Here is a 19,965-nt window from a genome sequence, read left to right as displayed (position 1 = left end):
TTGCCTGCCACACTTCGTTGTGAGGGAGGGAGCGAGCGTCACCATGCCGTGCACGCTGATCGCCAGGGAACTCGCTCGCGGTTGTCTCGGGAGGCGCTCGTGTTCGCTTGCGACTGCGAGGTAAATCCTCTTATCCGCCTTTTCCCCGGCACCAGACGTATCTTTATAACTTTTGCACTTTTAGCGCCGTTAAGCGTCTTCCCTTCGGAGCTCTGGGCTCAGCCAGGCGTTTTCCTAGCTTTGTTGCGGTAGCCTGTGGCTAGGCCTCCCGCGACGACCCTTCAACAATAACCCCCCCCCCCCCCCCCTGTAGGGACTCACTTGATATTGCACGCATGTGGTTGTTTATTCGAGATCTCGTGCAATTGTGTATTGACAGTGATTGGTAACACATTCATTGCAATCGTGATGGCGGTATTTCATTGCTCAATTATTTACTTTAAACACAGAGATGCATAACGTAAACAACCCGCATTTACGTCGCATACAATGTAATATGCGTGCCCCAGCAAAGCCTCACTGAGTCTTTAAGACTTATATTCTTGGTTCTTTCGGTAAAGTCACGTAGAAGTGGACTTTATCGATGGAACTAAGAATATGAATCTCTGCAGTTACGAAAGCTTTAAATCGAAAAATCTTTAAGACTTGTTTAAATAGTGTTTAAAAAATATATCCTTAATTGTTGCACTCCAATTGATTTGATTTTGCTGTTATTATTTTGGTCACCCAGGTCACTCTTGCAAATGGTACGACAGTATTCTAGTTTCTTGAGTTATTACTTTTTTGCTTAAATGAAATCAACTTTAGTTTGGCCAATGCTATTAATTAGTGATGTGCGCGCGAGGAACCCCTAGAGACTACACAAAAATAACAAGCGGTGATAATTCGTATGCAATAGCTTGAAATGTTATTTTTGCACATAGGGCTTTCAATTATAGGCTTACAGAGGCGATGATGCTATTTCATTTATAGTGTGGCCGGAAACACAGTGCTTGTAGTGAAGAGTTAACACCGGGCTAATGTCTTCTTGGTTCTTTCGGTAAAGTCACGTAGAATGGAAATAATAAAATAATGAAAAATTTAACAATTTTCCATTCTACGTGACTTTACCGAAAGAACCAAGAAGATGAATCCCTGCAGTCACGAAAGCTTTAAATCGAAATTTAACCGGGCTAATGCTTAAGTGAGTGTAAATTTTGTACGATAAATTTGTTGTCAATCACCAAATTGCATGGGATGCACCTCGATTTGGTCAGATTTTGGAATCCAGGCAGGATTGAGGTTTCAGAAAGCGCTTGGGGTTTGATGACCACCATACACAACAGGTTGTTTTGCCCTCATCCAGCAGTGGATCGACAAAGTGGGGAAAGTTATACACCACTGGAACTCTGTAATGATCATTGAGCCAAAAATGCGTCGTGGTCCACTGTTTCAAAAGCATGTTGTTTTTGGAACAAAGTCCAATGTGACCGGGCAAAGGTTCTGGAAAACAAGGACAGTCCTTACTCAGCACGTTGTAAAGCCTCTTTTGCCGTGTAAACACGTGTGTTTGAACCCGGATAGGGTAGAAGGTTACGCCGGGGGTGTGGGGAACCCCTTTCATCCAATCATCACGCGTTCTCGCATGACATTTTGCTTCACCTTTTATGCCCGCCCGGTCCCACGCGATTACTGGATTGATAAATGGTCAACGATTGACATGGCATTTGTTGCGGGGGATTTTCAAGCATCTGTTAACATGAATCAAAAACGATTATAGATAGCACACTTTGTGTTACAGTACACGCAAAAGCAAAGTGTACACCTGGTCAAGTGAGCACTGGTTGGCCCTGAGTGAGTTGTGAAAACTTCATATATTTATAACAGGGGACAGCCTCAGGTAGTTTGCACCGGTATTGCTTTTCTAAATAGGGGTTACTGATTGTATCTCCTCTGCAGGAATGATAGCCTGATTTAACCCCAAAATTGGCTTTAAAACCTTTTAATGGCCAACTGGTTATTTTAAAATTAACCACGTTCGTGTGCCATCCTTATCTTACAATTTTGTGGAAACGGTGACCATATTTCTATAATCATTATTTGAAGCTTTCGTGACTGCAGGAATCCATACTCTTTTGTTCTTTCGGTAAAGTCACGTAGGTATAAAATAATTTTATAAGAGTCCATATTTCTATAGTTTATTTCTTAATTAAAACTTTGAAATGTTGAACCCATAAGACAGCTACACTGGTGAATTTAGCTTCATGGCTTCTGTTTATTACAAATTCTAGAATAGCTGACAAACTGCATATCTAAGCATGACATATCACAATTGGAGGGCCAGTTAAATATTCTTATATAAGCACACAACTTTATCTGTGATGAATGCTGCACTTTCCGTCGTTTTCATGCAGGGGGCGCTGCAAACATACGCGCCCCCTGCATGAATGACGGATGCGCAGGGACAGACGTTCGATTACGTTGGAATCGATCTGCAGACGGCGGTCTTCTTGCACGGCCAGCAGCTCGATGTCGCCTTATCTCGATCCTGCAATCCCAAATAGGTGAAAGTCCGCATCGAACCGAACCCCCAAAAAGGCCATCTACTTAACGACGAGAGAAAATTCACACGAAATGTCCTTTTCAATTAAGTCTTCCAGATGTAAAATGATATAAGTTTTTAGTGAAGAAATTAAATAATCTAATTCAAAACATAATACAATTCCAAGATGTTTCATTTTAAAACTTCAAAACGGAGCATCGGGTGCTTGCGTGAATGCGTCGTTCGTGTGCAATTTTTTTCGTGACTTTCCTGGCCGAAGGCCGTAAATGGTCGTGAAGGGCACCGCAGGTACCCCCGAATAACCCCTAGTGTCTCTATATGCAACCTAAGTCTGTTGCACCTTCATCCATAAATTTGTCACTCCAGCTCCCTTAAATGTGTCTATACTTTTCTTAATCGTGTTGTCTGCATATTGATCTGGATATCTTATTCTGCAGTGTGCTCCGGTGTCACATTGACAGAAGGTGTGTTGCGATCTCTGCTTACAGATGCTTGTCCGTGTCGGCTGCATGCCGGGAGAAGGAGCGAGGGTGGCTCAAGAAGATGTTCGTGCAGAAGGTGGACCCACGCACAGATGCACACTCTAACCTGCTCTCCAAAAAGGAGACGAGCAGCCTCTACAAGCTGCAGCGTGAGCCAACTTGTTCACTCACCACATTCCCACGTACTGACATTGCATCTTGCTCCTCTACCCCATCATCGCTATTATCATCATGGTCATCCGTGTAAGGTGAGCATTGCATTGAGGCAGTTTGGTGCTCATGGATGCTGTTCCCCATTTTCGTAGGTATTGATGAGGGTAGGTCTAATTGGCCGTACTTGTTAGCATCGATGATTGCTCGTTTCAGTGTTAGGTCCTGTGTTTGTGGTGGGTATGCTGGATCCCAGTTGCAGGCTTCAGCAGTCTCCCATCCACTTCATTGCCATGAAATGATATCATATCATAGCCTTTCATTGGTCATCATCACCCAGAATTCATGAACACAACAGCATTCCGAGGATATTGGTGTGCGTCACGATAACAGATTATTCCAAGTTTGTTCTATGTATAGTGAATGTTAGCATTTGTTTTTTTACATATCATGGAATAATTTTACACTTTAATGTCAGTGTAAAACAATTTATGGTTACAATTCGTACACTGCATGTCTCCTTTTCATTATTTATGAGCATTGTGTCAAACATGGATTGTAAGATAGTTATTTTGTTCCAATTACAGTTAGAAACATTCGATCTGTAATCCTCATTACCGCAAATCCTGTTCTTTGTGAGGGCCTGGAGATCCACAGTTTTCCCTACTCGCATTGTATTAAACTGGCCTTAAGGACTAAGTTTGTGCACAGCGCAAGCTCCCATGTTGACATAGAGTCAATCATCGATAATTATCCTGCGGCTTCAGGGGGAGGGAGCGCCGGGTATTTTTTTTTATCATAATTTTTTTAAATAGCATATTTTTGCACATTCTTTTTAGATGTATGGTTTTTTGTGTTTTTAAATGTGTTTACTATATGATATTGGCATAAATAAACGTAGAAATAGACAAAAATAAATTTGCTACTTTAAAAGTGATGGTATTTACTGTGCCGTACTTACCACTCCAATCTCGAAGACTTTGCGTGGGGTGATGTATATAGTGCAGTATTTTCATTGTTTATGTTGTATGCAGTGTGTAATGTACTGTCGATAATATTTGACACTGAATTCAAGCGTTACTACTTTTTTTGTCACACACATGGTGCCGATCGCCGGACTGGTTACAGCCCTTTGGAGCGGATTTTGCCGGTTTTGCCGGATCAGCCCTGGAAGTGCCGGATAATGTTGGAAGCAGCCGGATGGATAATAGCACGGTGCCGGATAATCCATGATCAACTGTATGCAAGTGGATGGCGATCTGCTTGATATGCGCCGAGCCAAGCAGATTCTAAGGGAAATGGGTCCAACATTTTCGTTGTGACGGTGATGTGTTTGAGCATGCCATTCTTGTCAAGTTTCAAGCATGGTAGTTGCCAATTTACTGGCTAGGGCATAGAGCGGCTGGTGGCTTCCATTCTGTTGTTCACAGCTCGAGATAAATCAGCTTGATTGTGTAATCTTACACAACCACAACACGATTTTATAATGCTTCATGAAGCATTATAAAATCGTATTTTTGACATCACTTTCGCTCCAATATCAACAGGACTTAACCTACTTTATTCATTTATACTTCCATATGTAAATAACGATTATATCTTTTGTCGAGGTATTTTCGTACCTTTGTAAAAGTAAGTGTCGTGTTCAGGCTTTTTTTTTATAAATAAGCGCCTCGCTGCACGTATTGATGTGTATGCAAACCAACGTTGGACCCCGCTTCCAAAGTGCGTTCGGAATACCGCAGTACGGTGCATATATTATATGCACGCGAGGGCAGACGCACTTTTATGGTCATGTATGCAGTTGCTCATCGATTATCCGGCTGCTTCCAACAATTTACAACGGTCCGATCCGGCGAAACCACTCAAAAAGGCTGTTGATTATTCCGGCGATCAGCACCATGTGCATGACAAAAAAAGGTAGCTACGCTTGCTTTCAGTGTTAAATAATATAGTTGGTACATTTCGCACTATGTACATCTTAATGAAAATACTCTTTTAGTCTACCTATGACTGAATATCTCTTCTCTAACATACATATGTACTGTACATATTACATGATGTCCTTGCCAACCACTGTTGCTGCTTACAGTGGTTGTATTTACACTCTATTCAAATTGTTAGGTATTGTCATGCATATGAAAATATCACATGTGAAATGGTGTTGTATGGAGTGTGGGGCAAAGTTTTGACAGAAAATATGATAATGTTTCTTTTGCACAAAGTTCATGAAATCAATAGCCTGGCGTCCATGAATGCACTTTGACATGCGGGCAAATGCAAGTGACATGACATACTCTTTGGTTCTTTCGATAAAGTCACGAAGGGATAACAAAAAAAAGTTAAATAAATCAAATCACGACGTTTCGATTGCAACACAAGCAATCGTCATCAGGTGGGAAAATTTTTTTTTTGCTGAAGTGGGAGAGAGAGTTGCCGTGGTAAGAGGTTATATAGGTAAGAAAGGGGGAGGAGCAAGGGGGGAGAGGGAGGGGCGTGGGGTAGGGGGAGGAGCAAGGGGAGAGGGAGGGAGGGGTGTGGGGTAGGGGGAGGGAGAACGCTGCGTGGACGTGAGGAGAAGGACGTGAGGCTGGGGGGGGAAGTGGGCGGGGCTATTTTATTTTCTACCCACGTGACTTTACCGAAAGAACCAAAGAGTATGGATCCCTGCAGTCACAAAAACTTCAAATCTAGATTGAGATGACATAGCACGGTTGGCTACGTACGGTGCGAAAGAAGTTCAACACTACATACGTACAGGCTTACCCCGTGGCTTAAATTTACTTGAACCATAGCCAAACTTGTGCGCCATTCTGCTCACATTTATTTGAGAATTGGTGAAAAAGCATGTGGATTCATCGATAGTCATAATTCCAAATCGTATGTTCATCAGCTTAGTTAATGGGTTAGTCCACCCAGCTTTGTATTAAATCTAGGATCCTCAGGTCATGAAAACAGACCGGTCGGGTAACAAAAACCATCCCTTGAAAATGTGGGAAACTTATAGCTGTAAGCGCCGACCAAATCAGTACAGTTAACTTTAATCAATCTTTGTCATTTGACAGTTCACAACGTGAAGCCAGAAAATCTAGAGGACTACAACACAATCTCGTAAGTTGTGTATCGTACAATGAAGATTTAGATTTTGTTGAAATGTATAAAGTTTTTTTAATTATATATAATGCAACATTGACAACTCCAAAATGAGTTTGGCCTCAACATTTTTGAAAGGTGAAACTTAGATCGTCCATAACATTATTTTCTACTTGTTTTTATTTTCCTTAAGCCTGCAATTGTTTTCACAGTTAACCACAACCACTTGTTGATCATTGCCTGCCCACGTCTCCCAACAAAAAAATTCATGGAGCATCACTCATCTTCAGAGAGCATCATCGCTTTACTTCGCATAATACAAAGCAAAAAAAACAATCCCAAAGAGCTCTTATCTGTTAGGTATGTCTCTAGGTTGAATGTCATCGGCTGTCCACAATGATTGCCCTTGTTTCTCTTGAGGCACATCAGCGTGTTGCTCTCATTATCAAGCTAAGTTTTCCCAAAGCACTCAAACCTGTTCTCAAGGGATATTTGTCATCATAAGCAGATGTGTTATCTTCATCATCGTTACCCGTATAATTGTACCTGCAAAGTTTCACAGTGAAGTTAAAATGATGAGCAAAAGTTTGTCAAATCGCTTTCCTATCTTCCGTTTTCCATAGTGCATCTTTTCTCCATGTTGTGTTAATCTAGAAATGCTGATGAGCTTTCTGGTAACGTGATGCTGAAATATGGCCCATGTTGGATGCGTTTTTATTTGGTTCCAATTAAAGCCACATTTTAAAAAAAGTCAAGCTGTTGGTTTTGGTGCTTTGCCAGCGTGCATTGTGGATCTCATGGACAGCGTTTTCGTACTGCAGAGCGGAGGCACTGATGAAATTGCACAACGATGCGAGCTACCCGTGCGAGCTGGTGGGCTCTTGGAACACGTGGTACGGCGAGCAGGACCAGGCCGGTATGTACGCATGGTGTGCATGTGCACCGCATGGGTATGCCACACGCATCATAGCATATATCATGAATGAAACGTGCAAATATACCAGTGTGGCCTAGTGCATAGGTACAGTGTACGAGACTACAATCGGATACAGCGCTCGGCTACAGCATAATAGTTAAAGGAGAAACACAGCGTTAATGTTTAGTGCACAGCAATGGCATGCACACACAGCACTCGTATGTACCACCAATATAGTGATCAGGTACACCAATATAGATGATGGAGCGTCAACTTAATCTTGGGCAGGTGTGCTGCAAAGCCATATCATTATAGCACTTGCAATGCCCCTCGAAGGGAATGAAAAAAAAACATCTCCAGTGCATTGCTCATGTCTTCAGTATGAGCAATGCAGTCTGTGGTGTTGTTACCAGTGTGTGGACTACATAGCCACAGCATCTAAAGCGACAAAAGTGTGTAGACCTGTGTAGCAACACCAATGCTGGCGAAGAGACAAGGTTTGTAACCACAGTGCCATCTGGCCAGATCGACAGTGAATAAGTAATACTCAATATGTGATGAGGCACACCATCCTTTCATTTTTAATAATCACATCGTGGTATTATCAGCCTGGAATTTCCCGTACAATCATGGTCAGCTTAAGTTGGCAGCAAAGAGGTGAGAACGTGGGAGTGATAGGGTGGAGGGTTATTTTTCCAGTTCAGTGCACAAGCTTTGTACCCTGTCTTCAATACACTTGTATACAAATAACCAAGGGAATGAGCTATTCAATTTTTTTAAACTCCAGTGGTAGATTTGGGGAGTGAGAGGGCAATTCCTTTGACGGGCTTTGAGAAGGGGGTGTGGATTTAGGGTTGGAGAGTCTGTATGCTGACGTGTGTGTTTACATGGGCGTCCATGTTATGAACTGGATGTCACTGTTTTTGTTCGGTGCATGTGCATGGTTGGTAGTGAGGCATGGTGAAGGGTACTTTTCTGACATCATTCAGACAAGTACCCGCCTGATGGACGCATCAGAACTCCATGAAGGCTCACAGCTATTCATTGGCTTGGGGGGGTGTGGTCCCAACATGACTACTCTTGCGAAATCAAAACAGTGAACCTACATCGAGGGTGTGCTTGGCCACTTGAGCATGCGGAACAAGTGCAGGCCACTTGTTGATAATAGGGAATGTGCAGCACTGGCAGAGCAAGAATAGCACAGCACCATGCATGTATGGACTCATAAAGGTACAAAAGCTTGTATGTATGTGTATATATTGAACTTATTTCGCATTAGTCAGTCGCGCTAATCGAAGGTGCGGGGTGAAGAACAACGAAACTAAACTAATTTAGATTTAAAAGTGCGTAGCTCCAGTGGCTTACTAATATTGGAAGAAAGAGCGTCCCAGACGGCTGCAGAAGCGCATCTGAAAGTGCTCGATGCAGTAGTCGTCTTTGCAGAATGTTGGTTCGTTGTTTCGTCCTATTGCCTGTGTCACTGGAGCACCTACATACAGAGTTCTCAGAGCTGCTAGCTAACATCCTGTAGGATATACAGCATATATTGTCATCACAAATGTTGCAGAGGATCTAACTATTCTGAACATTTTCTATCGCGACCTCTTTCGAGTCCATTCCGGTCACAAATGTGCATTCATCACATGGAATACGCTCTTTGAACCAACAAACACCGTTTTAAGTATATTCCAAAACTAGCTAAGGCTCAGGAAAAAATAGGTGAGGTTTTGGATAATGGCCTGTTTTCATACAACATCTATGTGCCATGAAGAAGGGCCATGGTCTGAAACGTCGCCAATTATATCTTTTTTTTTTCTTGTGAAGCAGTGTCAATGACGTGTGTGCATCGTGTGTTTTTTGTTGTTGCAATTTGTGCCTGTGCACGACTGCCAACGCAGCATGACCAAGCGATGTGTTTTCCTCACGCTGCTTTTGTGTTGTGTGTAGTGCACCTGTGGCGATACATCGGTGGCTATCCAACTCTGATGGATGTTATGAATAAACTGAGGCAGAACAAGGCATGCATGTTGTTTACTTTTAACGCACCCCGAGACGATGGATGCTTGGGCTGAGAATTCTACGTATTTTGCGAAATAACCAATCGCATCCAAATGCACATCCGCCCAATCAATTTGTAACATTAAATTCAGCAATGTACATGCTTTATAAAGTAATTTGCACGCACTGCACGTTATTTTGGCGTTCGAACGTGGCTTGGTGTAGTTGATGGTTTCATATTAAACTGTTGTGCTTTGACACTCACAGGAGTACCTGGAGTTCAGGAGGGAACGGAGTAAAATGCTCCATGCACGTAAAAACCAACTCTTGATGGAGTTTAGCTTCTGGAATGAGCCCCTCCCCAGGCCTGGGCCGAATATTTACGAGCTGCGGAGCTACAGACTCAAGGTGCCTCTTCCATGTTGCTGCCCTCTTGTCTGTCTCTTGCCCACCCACCCACACCCAACAAACGCATCCATTTGTCGCGACATATATATGTATATGACAGCATCATTATAGGCTTCAGACTTCATCAGGCTGCACTGAGAAATGCAGTGAAGTATAAAACTAAACTCAACTATTTATTTTACCAGGTAAGGCCCACTGAGCTGTATAGCTCTTTCGCAGAAGCGACCTGGCCATAAATGATAGCTCAACACAGTGGCTTATCGCGTAGGACTGATAAAGTGTAGTTATTATTTCCACCGCTTTGCTCTTCAACAGACTGGTGTGCTGTACTTGTAATGAATTGGCATGTTCTGTTTATGTGACAAACCTTACTAATTGGCTGTGTCGGGTGGTGGCGGGTTTAAGGACACATTTACGCGATCTCACCCATAAAAAACCCGTATTATGGATTTTCACCGCTCCTTGCACGTCTCACGAGCATGGGAAAAGTAGAATAGATTCATCCTTTTTAAGATGAGAAGCCCCCTTGCGTAAGCGTGACCACATTAATCACCTTTAACAGTGCACCCACGGGAATTGCCGTGTCGTTATTCACATTTAGAAACACCTTCCATTCGAGTTTAGCTCAGTTCGTGAAATACGTACGTATATATGTACGTATGTTGAACTTATTTCGCACTGTGTGTAGCCAACCGTGCTCATTGGATGTGCGGGGACGGACAACAAAACATACTTTGCCCAGAAAGTGACAAATGTCAAATTTGAATCAGCCACGTATCATCATGAAATGTACAATTGTGTTGTTGTAGTTCTCTTAGGATGTTAATTCTGAAATATCTTGCAGTGTAGTCATGACATAATATAAACGTGTTACTACTGTATGATAATTTAAGCTTTTAGTTTGACTAATGTTCAAATAATTTCTTAAACACATTTCTGTTTCGATCGATGTCCCATGCCCTAACAATTGTGATAAATAAATGAATTACATTTCTCCGTATAATCAAATTTTTTTTTATTCTGACAGCCAGGCACGATGATCGAATGGGGAAACAACTGGTGAGTCATCTTCTTGGTTCTTTCGGTAAAGTCACGTAGAAGGAAAATAATAAAATAAAAATAAATAAAACTGGTGAGTCGCCTTGCAGAGATACCATTGCCTTTAAAACTGCATTTTATTCGGCAGTCTTAAGTTTCTGTAGCTACTGCCTTAACAGCTGTGCGTCTCGGCCTCGTCGCGCTCGTCAGAGGATCTGCGGGCATCTGCGGGCAGAGGTGGCGACGCACGCCTGTAATCCAGCACTGTGGAAGGCAGCGAGGGTTGATGGATCGCACAAACGTCGTGAACCTCCCTTCCCATGGGTATCGAGATGTCAGAAGGCAGTACATAAAGAATGTGGACTCCACACCCGTTCAGCCTGTATGGGATACAGTGTTTCCCCCTTGCACGTGTGGGGTTTCTCCGGGTGTTCCGGTTTCCTCCTAGATGTAAGCAATATTTCATGGACCTACGCCACCTTAATATGTAGAGGACCGCAGAGCTTGGGGCCCACCGCACGGCTGCCTTCCGACTTGTCAGAATCATAATCTTTATTTAAACTTGAGGAATCTGATGAGCGAGGAAGCTCTTTTTCACAGATGTCCAGTATGTGCCTGTGGTGCCTTACCCCTCCGAGTCGCTCGCTCTCTCTCCGTCTTCGAGAGTGAGCGAATACTGTGCGCGTGACAAGTTAATAATGTTCTTGGTTCTTTCGGTAAAGTCACGTAGAAGGGAAATAATAAAATAATAAAACATAATAAAATACAATTCTCACGACGTTTCGGCGACAACGCAAGCAGCCGTCCTCAGGTGAAGAACAGGTCTGTCGGAAAGACAGCGTCTGAATCTCAGGTCTGTCTTTCCGACAGACCTGTTCTTCACCTGAGGACGGCTGCTTGCGTTGTGGCCGAAACGTCGTGAGAATTATTTTATTATGTTTTATTTTTATTATTTTATTATTTCCCTTCTACGTGACTTTACCGAAAGAACCAAGAAGATGAATCCCTGCAGTCACGAAAGCTTTAAATCGAAAGTTAATAATCGTTATTTATAATCTCGCGAGCATCAGGGGGGCCCAATCTTTCAAACCATTGGCTGGCGGATCTGTGGTTTGCTGGCGTGCAGGGCTCGAGCCATCCGCTTCCGGCAGGAGAACAACGAGGCTGTGGGGGGGTTCTTCTCCCAGATCGGTGACCTCTACATGGTGCACCACCTCTGGGGTAAACCTGCGCTCACATAACGCGGTCACCGGAGGTTGTACATTGTCGATTGTGATCTACGGGGGAAAAGTTCAGTAGGTCATCGAATATCTGGCAGCGTGGTGGGTGGGGGGGGGGGGCGCGCTGGATTTTCAAAAACGCCGGGTAATCACTACATCGTGATTTAAAACGGCATATTTTTGCACGTTCTTGTATGACTTTGTTTTTTGGGGCTGTTGTTTTTTTTTGTGTTTTGAATTTGTTTGCTATGTGAAATTGGCATAAATAAACATAGAAATGGACAAAAATTAAGTATCCTACTTTAAATAGTGGTGGTATTTACTGTGCTGTATTTACCACTCTAATCTCGAAGACTCGGCGTAGGATGTATATACGTGCAGTATGTTCATTGTTTAAGTAGTTGTATGTCGTGTATAATGTACTGTATATAATATTTCACACTGAAATACAGCGTAGATATTTTTTTTGTCACACACATGGTGTCGATCGCCGGACCTGGTTACAGAATTTTGAGCGGTTTCGCCGGATCGGCCCGGGACCGTCGGATAAATGTTGTAAGCAGCCGGATAATTAATGCGGCGCCGAATAATCGACGATCAACCGGGGAGGGGCTGGGTAGGGAGGGTGGGGAGGGGCTGGGTGGGGAGGGTGGGGAGGGGCTGGGTGAGGGGGGTGGGAGGGGTGGGGCTGGGTGTAGAGGGGTTGCTCACCCCGTGGTGCCCTTATAAAACTCAACGTTTAACCTACTCACGCCGGCTTGTGCCCGCCCTCACAGTCGGGCATATTTGCGGAATACACCACGCCGCCGTTGACCCTGGCCATTGACCGAGCAACCCAACGTTCCTACCAGCTCCCTCCGCAGGAATGTGTTTTAAATCTCTAAATGACAACGAACAAAGACATAACTTCCAGAGACATATGGCAGCAAAAAAAATGAATGACTGTACTGTACTGATGAGTCATATTGAGGATGCAACTGGTCTACAGCTAGTTTCACTGCTGCCTGTTGGGCAGCAACATTTTTCAACTCGTCGAGTTGGTAGTCGAAACGACAGCACGTCCACGCGTTCAGTTCCTTTGAGCTGGTGGTCTGGATAAAGCCGCGAGCTTTTGTACAGACAGCGCACACCTTTGTGTGCTGTAAATCAATTGGTTTCGAGTCTGCGGTCATTGTTCCGTTGCGTTTTCCCACAATTTACAAACTTGCGTTGCCACGCACGTCACGGACGGCGATCGAGCGAAGGGGATACCGTGTGTTTTCGGCAGCCTACAAGGATCTTCAGAACCGCGACGACACTCGCAACTCGGCCTGGCAAAAGCGGGGCTGGGATGAGAATGTTTACTATACGGGTGAGGCTTCCCGATGGCATTCTGAGATGTTTTTTCCCATTCAGAATATGTATATGCTAGATTTATTAACGTCACATCTGAATTGTGAGAAATTCCCATTACTAACAGCGGACGATTACAAGGTGATTTTGATAGGTAATTGTTCCAAAGAATCGTGGTAAATTTGGACCACGATGATACTACATCCATACATGTTTGTGTCTTGCACAGACATTTTAACCATGATGCATGGTATTATCTCTTATACTATAACACTTCATATATATATACATCTCTTAACACGATAATACTTCATTCATTTCTAACAATTACCTATGTGGATAACACTATATATACATTTTATATAAATGTCTGACAATTGCCTATGTGGACATGACTGGAGCTGGCCTTGAGTTCTTACCTCTCTGTCAAAAAGAGCTTCATAGCTCATCGGATTCCTCCAGTAGAAATATTCAGTTTTTAATTTCTGTCCCAGGATCAGTGTCTCCCTGCTCACGCGATCGCGGGGCGACGCTCTGAGACATTAGCGCGAATTTTACGCCAAGATTGAGTTGATCCGTACAACAGCCATCGTTGACATCCCACAAAGTGGAAACTCTTGTCGACCCCTGAGGGAAAGGGGCTGAGTTGACCCACCAACAGAAATTTGAATCGCAACTAAACACAGATTCTTATTTTATGTTTATATTCTATTGTTTGTTGTTGTAACGTTCTTCACCCACGCCCCTACTGGATATCTGAAACATTGTAGCTCATTGGATTCCTCCAGTAGAAATATTCTGACTCTGTATATTAAAATATTTTCTTGCCTTTCTTTACAGTGCCCCTCATCCAGCAGATGGAGTCTCGGATCATGATCCCGCAACCATTCTCACCCTTGCAGTGAGCGACCATTGACTTGCATGTCAGCCGGTTCCCCCTGTCCCACACAGCCCATGCACTACATGGTTATGCTCCGGACGTGTGCCTCACACACGAGTACAGCTCTTGCCCTCTGTGATAGGTTTTGCTTTGGATTTTTTGCTCTCTGGAAACAATCGGGCAGTCTGCGTAGCAAAGCAGGTGTCACCGCTTTTAAATGAGGCTGCATTCTTACCCTTGCAGAGAGAGTGAGCGCACACAGCATGTAGGCATTAGTCTTGTGTCAAACGTCGACCCCGTGTTACCTGGACTCTAAGCACTTTTTTGTGAAGGATTACCAAGGGTTCTATGTTTTATTCTGGTACGGAGGGCTGGTGTATGCAATTGGGAGGCTAATTAACACACTAGAATGTTCAAGCTCCACTAATTGGTAGAATTTGTCAAATGTTGGGCCTAATGAGCCACCACCAGCTTCTTTTCTCCTTGTGGGTATATACGTGTTCAATATAAAACTATCCATCTTGGAAGGTCTCTGCAGGTATAATTTCCTGTCCAGTGATATGAATATAATTATATTTTAGAATCGGTTCTTTTTTGTGCCATAATGATGACAGATGGAATGTATTTTGAAATCTAATGTGCTACTTTCCTGAATACTAAACGTGTATCATCACAAGGCTATAGGGACAAAACACACCAGCTCAAAAACACAAGCTGCCACTGGCAAGGCATCTACAAGGTGGATGCACACGAAAAGCAAAAACTCTTCAGTTAATATCGCCTCCAAAAATACCAAATCACAAATTTTTTTGTTGTAAATCACTTACAAGAAGCATTGTAAATTTTCGCATGAAGGTTGTTCCTGATCTTTTAATATTCTGGGTTGTTGTGTGTGGTTGAGGAGAGGCGTGCCGTCGATAACCACCACACTGAAGGCCAGACAGCTCTATTTTTTGCAAGGTTGAGCTCATTCCCTTAAAATGTTCAATATCTTTAGGCAAAATACACAGGTGAAATATTTGAAAAACTCTTAAAAATAAAAAACACTGCTCTAGATTTGAAGCTTTCGTGACTGCAATGATTCATATTCTTAGGTTTTTTCGGTAAAGACACGTAGGTAAAAAAATAAAATTAAAAGTTAATAAAAGTATTAATGGAAATAAAATAATATAATAAAGCACGACGTTTCGGAGGCAACACAAGTCTCCGTCATCAGGTGGGACCTTGATGCAGTAATTTTAGCTGTGACGGTCCCACCTGATGATTTATTATTTTATTTTATTTCCATTATTACTTTTTTTAACTTTTAATTTTATTTTTTACCTACGTGACTTTACCGAAAAAACCTAAGAGTACAAACACTGCTCTACTGGTCATGGTGAGCAACCCCAACTCTTTGCAAGATTGTGCCATTCTGTAGTCATGGCGCTAGGAATGGTGGGTTTATTCGGTTCGAGAATTATTTTTTGGGAATGATGCATCGGCCTCAAGTGCCTGGAGAGGGTCACGTGAGAATGACATTTACATACAGCGTATACAAATAGAAAACACGCCGATGCTTAAACACGCAGTTCAGTGCCCGCATCTTAAAAGCTAGACGAATTGGTATGCTTTTGATTTAAAGCTTTCGTGACTGCAGGGATTCATATTCTTGGTTCTTTCGGTAAAGTCACGTAGAAGGGAAATAATAAAATATAAAACAATACATATAAATAAATATTAAGCAATAATTCTCACGAAACGTCGTGAGAATTTTTATTGTTTTATATTTATATTTTATTATTTCCCTTCTACGTGACTTTACCGAAAGAACCAAGAATATTAATTAGTATGCATCGATACATCCGTGCGCCCCTATTTGTGTATCCCGCACTTTAAAAATGTTACTTTCCAATGCCAAATTTCCCCATCTCGCACACACTCGCTGTTGCAGGTGACACACACGCTGACCACTTTTCTTCTTGGGTCCTACACGACTCCTTAAATGTAAAGGGATGTTTTAGAGGGCATATATCTCACGCCCAGACAAAGCAACAAGTGTTGGGGTCTTAAAGGGCAATTTTCCTTTGTGGCCTTCAATAATTTTGTTGGATCCAAAGACTTTGACACCCTATGTTACCTCCATGGAACTGAGCTGCTGTGGCAGGGTCATGCCAAGCCAGGCTGGCCTGGCTTAAGAAAGTGGCAAGTTTTTGTTTTTCCCCCCCACTGCAAAACCCCTGGGCCGTGCCACTGACGTCAGTACAATAAACGAGTGAAGGTGCATGCAGATGATGCAGTGTCGGCAATTAGCACCATTTACAATCATAGCATCACTGTGCAGTTGATACGAGTAAGACGCCAATTAAGATTAAACAGAGTTGGTAATGGGAGTTTAAATTTGATTGAAAACTTAAAACATTTGGCTGATGCTCAATTGTGCGATGGGCGCGTGTCCTACAGCCTGGAGTAGAATCGATTCGGGTGAGTTTAAGGAATTGACGGGGGGGGGGGGGAGGAGCAGTTTATCCCAATTCATATTGTGAGAAGAATCAATCGTGGTTAAGAAGTCAAGATGGGAGGGGAGGGGGGTTTGATTTTTTTGGTGAAGGCCAGCTTATGAAAATGATTAACCTCGCCCCTGACCTGCCTTGAACCCAAGCCAGATTTAGATAATGTTCTGAGGTTGCAGGCCAGTATATCGGACTCGGCTCGGCAAATAGGGATTGAAAGGACCACCCGTAACTGGAAGGACGCTACGCTGGCCCAGTGCAAAGGGGGTATTGCTTTGATTTGAAGCTTTCGTGACTGCAGGAAAATCCATACTCTTTGGTTTTTTCGGTAAAGTCACGTAGGTATAAAATAAAATAAATCACGACGTTTCGGGCGCAACACAGACCATGCTTTCCCACCTGATGATGGACGCTTGTGTTATACCTACGTGACTTTACCGAAAGAACCAAAGAGTATGGATATTGCTTTCTCATTGCATATCAAGTGTGAACCCATAGTCACCATTATTCTAATGCTATATGTGACCTGTATTTCAATCCTATATTTTGTGTACAAATTCTAAAAAATATATATACGTACATTTCTGAAATAAAGTTTCCTGATTTTTGTTAAAATGAATAAAACGATGTTAATTTAAAATGTAGATGCTTCATACTGTGCCACCGCGTGTCAGCTTCGACAAATGTTTGATTTAAAGTCAAGGGGGTTAAAACATGATAACGGGAGTAGCCCTGTTACTGGTTTTATTTCTCTACGTGAAGTTTTGCTAAAACGTACTTCTCGATGAATGATAAACTACACACAACGCGATCTGCCAATCAGTATCACTTGCAGGGTAAAAGTCCACCAAATGTTGGCACAACAATTACCGGTACAGTTCTTCCATTCCACCGTCCTTGTAAATGTAATAAATTCCAGATCTCCACCATTGCTCACTCACTTTACAAACGGGAATAAAGTTGACTTTGTGGACCTGAAAGATAATATCGGTACAGTCCTTGGTGGCACAACACAATACTTTTCCCAACATTTTTGAGATTTTTTTATAACCCAGTGCACAATCCTTTAAGCATGAAGGCTGTAAATGATTTTCGTATATCTTGTTTTACAATCTGAACTCTTGTGGGATTCACGTTGTTTGAGCAGTTGACGACATTGGATAAGCCAGTTTCGGAGTCGGGGTACAATATACGGTTTCGCTTTGTACAATTTATCCCGAGGTAACATTTTGATGGTTAATAATAAATTATTAGTCTCGAATTGTTTACATTTAGCGGTGTTCGTTCATTTGCACGGCTTGTAACGTGAAGTAATGTCGGTGATGTACCCAATGTTAAAGTTCACAAATGACGGCAACGTGTGTGCACTTAAGTCACTGGTAAATTCCCTTCTCACAATTCTGTAGGGACAATTGCACCACCATTGATAACAAATACGATATATTTCTACGTGCACTATCGTCTTCAGATGGCTATAAGAAGAAATGATCAACTTACGGTGAATAAGAACTCTTAAGATTAACACTAAAAAATATGAATGTAGGTGCACGGTTCAACCTCACCAACTTTTTTTGGTAATTTGTCTATGCCCGAAGCGAGAAAAACACACTTTAGTTAATCGCCCATGAGTTTGTTGTAATTTTTTTCATGTCACATGGCACAATGATGCAACTTAATAAAATTTCAGATGGTACGCTTTCCGCGAATCGTATCGTCTTGGCCGATACAAGGCGGCCAAATGTTCCTCTTTGGAATAATAAACTTGCACTCGCAAACCGTGGAGACGTGACTAGCCATGACGCTGATTACGTGGCCAGTTGAAATACCATGGGGTTGTAAATAAAGTGGAGATTGAATCCAAATGTGTGGACTGCTCCCACGGCCCTCTGCCCAGCCACCCGTTGTGACAGTGGTCGATTGTGTTCGGTAATTCGAGTCTCTCTCCTTCCACGCTCGCAGTGTCAGCTGATACACGAGAGTCATTTCACGGCAGCAGAGTTTACAATAAAAAATCAAGCGCGAAACGAGAAAAGCAGGTCCATCAACTTCTTGGTTCTTTCGGTAAAGTCACGTAGAATGGAAATAATAAAAATAAAACATAAAATAATTCTCACGTTTCGGCTACAACGCAAGCAGCCGTCCTCTGGTGAAGAATAGGTCTGTCTTCTCGAATTCTTTTATTGTTTTATTTTTATTATTTCCATTCTACGTGACTTTACCGAAAGAACCAAGAAGATGAATCCCTGCAGTCACGAAAGCTTTAAATCGAAACAGGTCCATCAAGTCGATGTCTGCTGCACACACATTTGTGAGGCACAGTAACGGGCAACACTTTGACCTCTGGATGTGAACATGACGTTTGAATTTGGTTTAGTGTTTAAACACATTCCTATAAAGCTACTAAATCAATTATAGAGAGGGCACTGCCAAGAATAGTCATGGTCAGGACACAGTGGACAGGACAGTGCATACATTATCAGAGTTATGTTTTGGGTTTGCATTATGACTGCAGGTATTGTGGTCTATGCAAACATGACTCATCGTAAAAAAGGTGTCAGTTTTGTTGCCAGACAAGTATAACCCGTAAAAAAAGTTTTCCACTATAAATCCTTTATATGCTTGGCGGCTAGAGTCCTCTCGTCCTCTGGCTTGAGATGGCTGCCACCTATGGGTCAGATGATTGCATTGCACCATTAAGCAATTGGTAATTAAATATATTTTTGTCCTAAAAAGTGTAAAATTTAGGAAAAAAAATTTCACGAACATTGTCACGCACAACGAGTCTGTGTGGAAAATGTCAGCTCGATTGGATCACGTGAAGTCGGTTAAAAAACGACTGAAAGATTTGCACGGTCGTAAGCAAGCAAGCGGACTTAATATAAAGGATTTAATAAAAAGGGTAAAAAATCAATTATCAGGACACAGTGGCTTTGCAGGTCAGAGGTCACCGGTCCAATGGAACCTCTCGGAACGACAGTTGAAACGAGCACGTGCATTCCCCTGCCTCTCCACGTGGCAGCAGTATAAATGGGTACACCACAGATCACGTGTGTGTTGGATAAAGTGTGGGTAACTCCAACGACTCCCAAGACGTTTGTTTGGCCAGCGTGTTATAAGGGTGGAGCGAATATCCTCTAAAACAAGCGGTTCTTAACCTTGACTGCAGCCTTGCAACCCTTTGATTCTCAATCGTTTAAAAAAATGTACGTTAATAAATACATAGGTTTGATGAAACAAAATAGTTGTATTTTGATTTAAAGCTTTCGTGACTGCAGGGATTCATATTCTTGGTTCTTTCGGTAAAGTCACGTAGAAGGGAAACAATAAAATAAGAAAATACAATTCTCACATTGTGTCACAGAGGGCGAGAACTGGCCTCGAGTAAGATGGAGATTAACACTGAATGGGGGGGGG

The 19,965-nt window shown here is 42.5% G+C and overlaps 1 protein-coding gene across 1 annotated transcript; it reads left to right on the top strand.

Moving 5' to 3' along the window:
* On the top strand, nucleotides 1-18,448 carry NIPSNAP1 (nipsnap homolog 1). The gene is made up of 10 exons (XM_061562070.1): nucleotides 1-120; nucleotides 3,031-3,173; nucleotides 6,240-6,285; nucleotides 7,089-7,183; nucleotides 9,131-9,201; nucleotides 9,449-9,589; nucleotides 10,617-10,648; nucleotides 11,754-11,848; nucleotides 13,115-13,198; nucleotides 14,020-18,448. The coding sequence occupies exons 1-10, from the start codon at nucleotides 44-46 to the stop codon at nucleotides 14,082-14,084; spliced, it is 849 nt and encodes a 282-aa protein (XP_061418054.1). The 5' UTR covers nucleotides 1-43; the 3' UTR covers nucleotides 14,085-18,448.
* The last annotated feature ends 1,517 nt before the right edge of the window (nucleotides 18,449-19,965 follow it).

This window comes from Lethenteron reissneri, chromosome 28 (assembly GCF_015708825.2).
Source record: "Lethenteron reissneri isolate LAM-NWPU_2019-01 chromosome 28, ASM1570882v1, whole genome shotgun sequence".
In the NCBI taxonomy this organism is placed as follows: Eukaryota; Metazoa; Chordata; class Hyperoartia; order Petromyzontiformes; family Petromyzontidae; genus Lethenteron; species Lethenteron reissneri.
The sequence above is the reverse complement of the archived record's forward strand: the minus strand, read 5'-3'. Positions and strand labels throughout refer to the sequence as shown.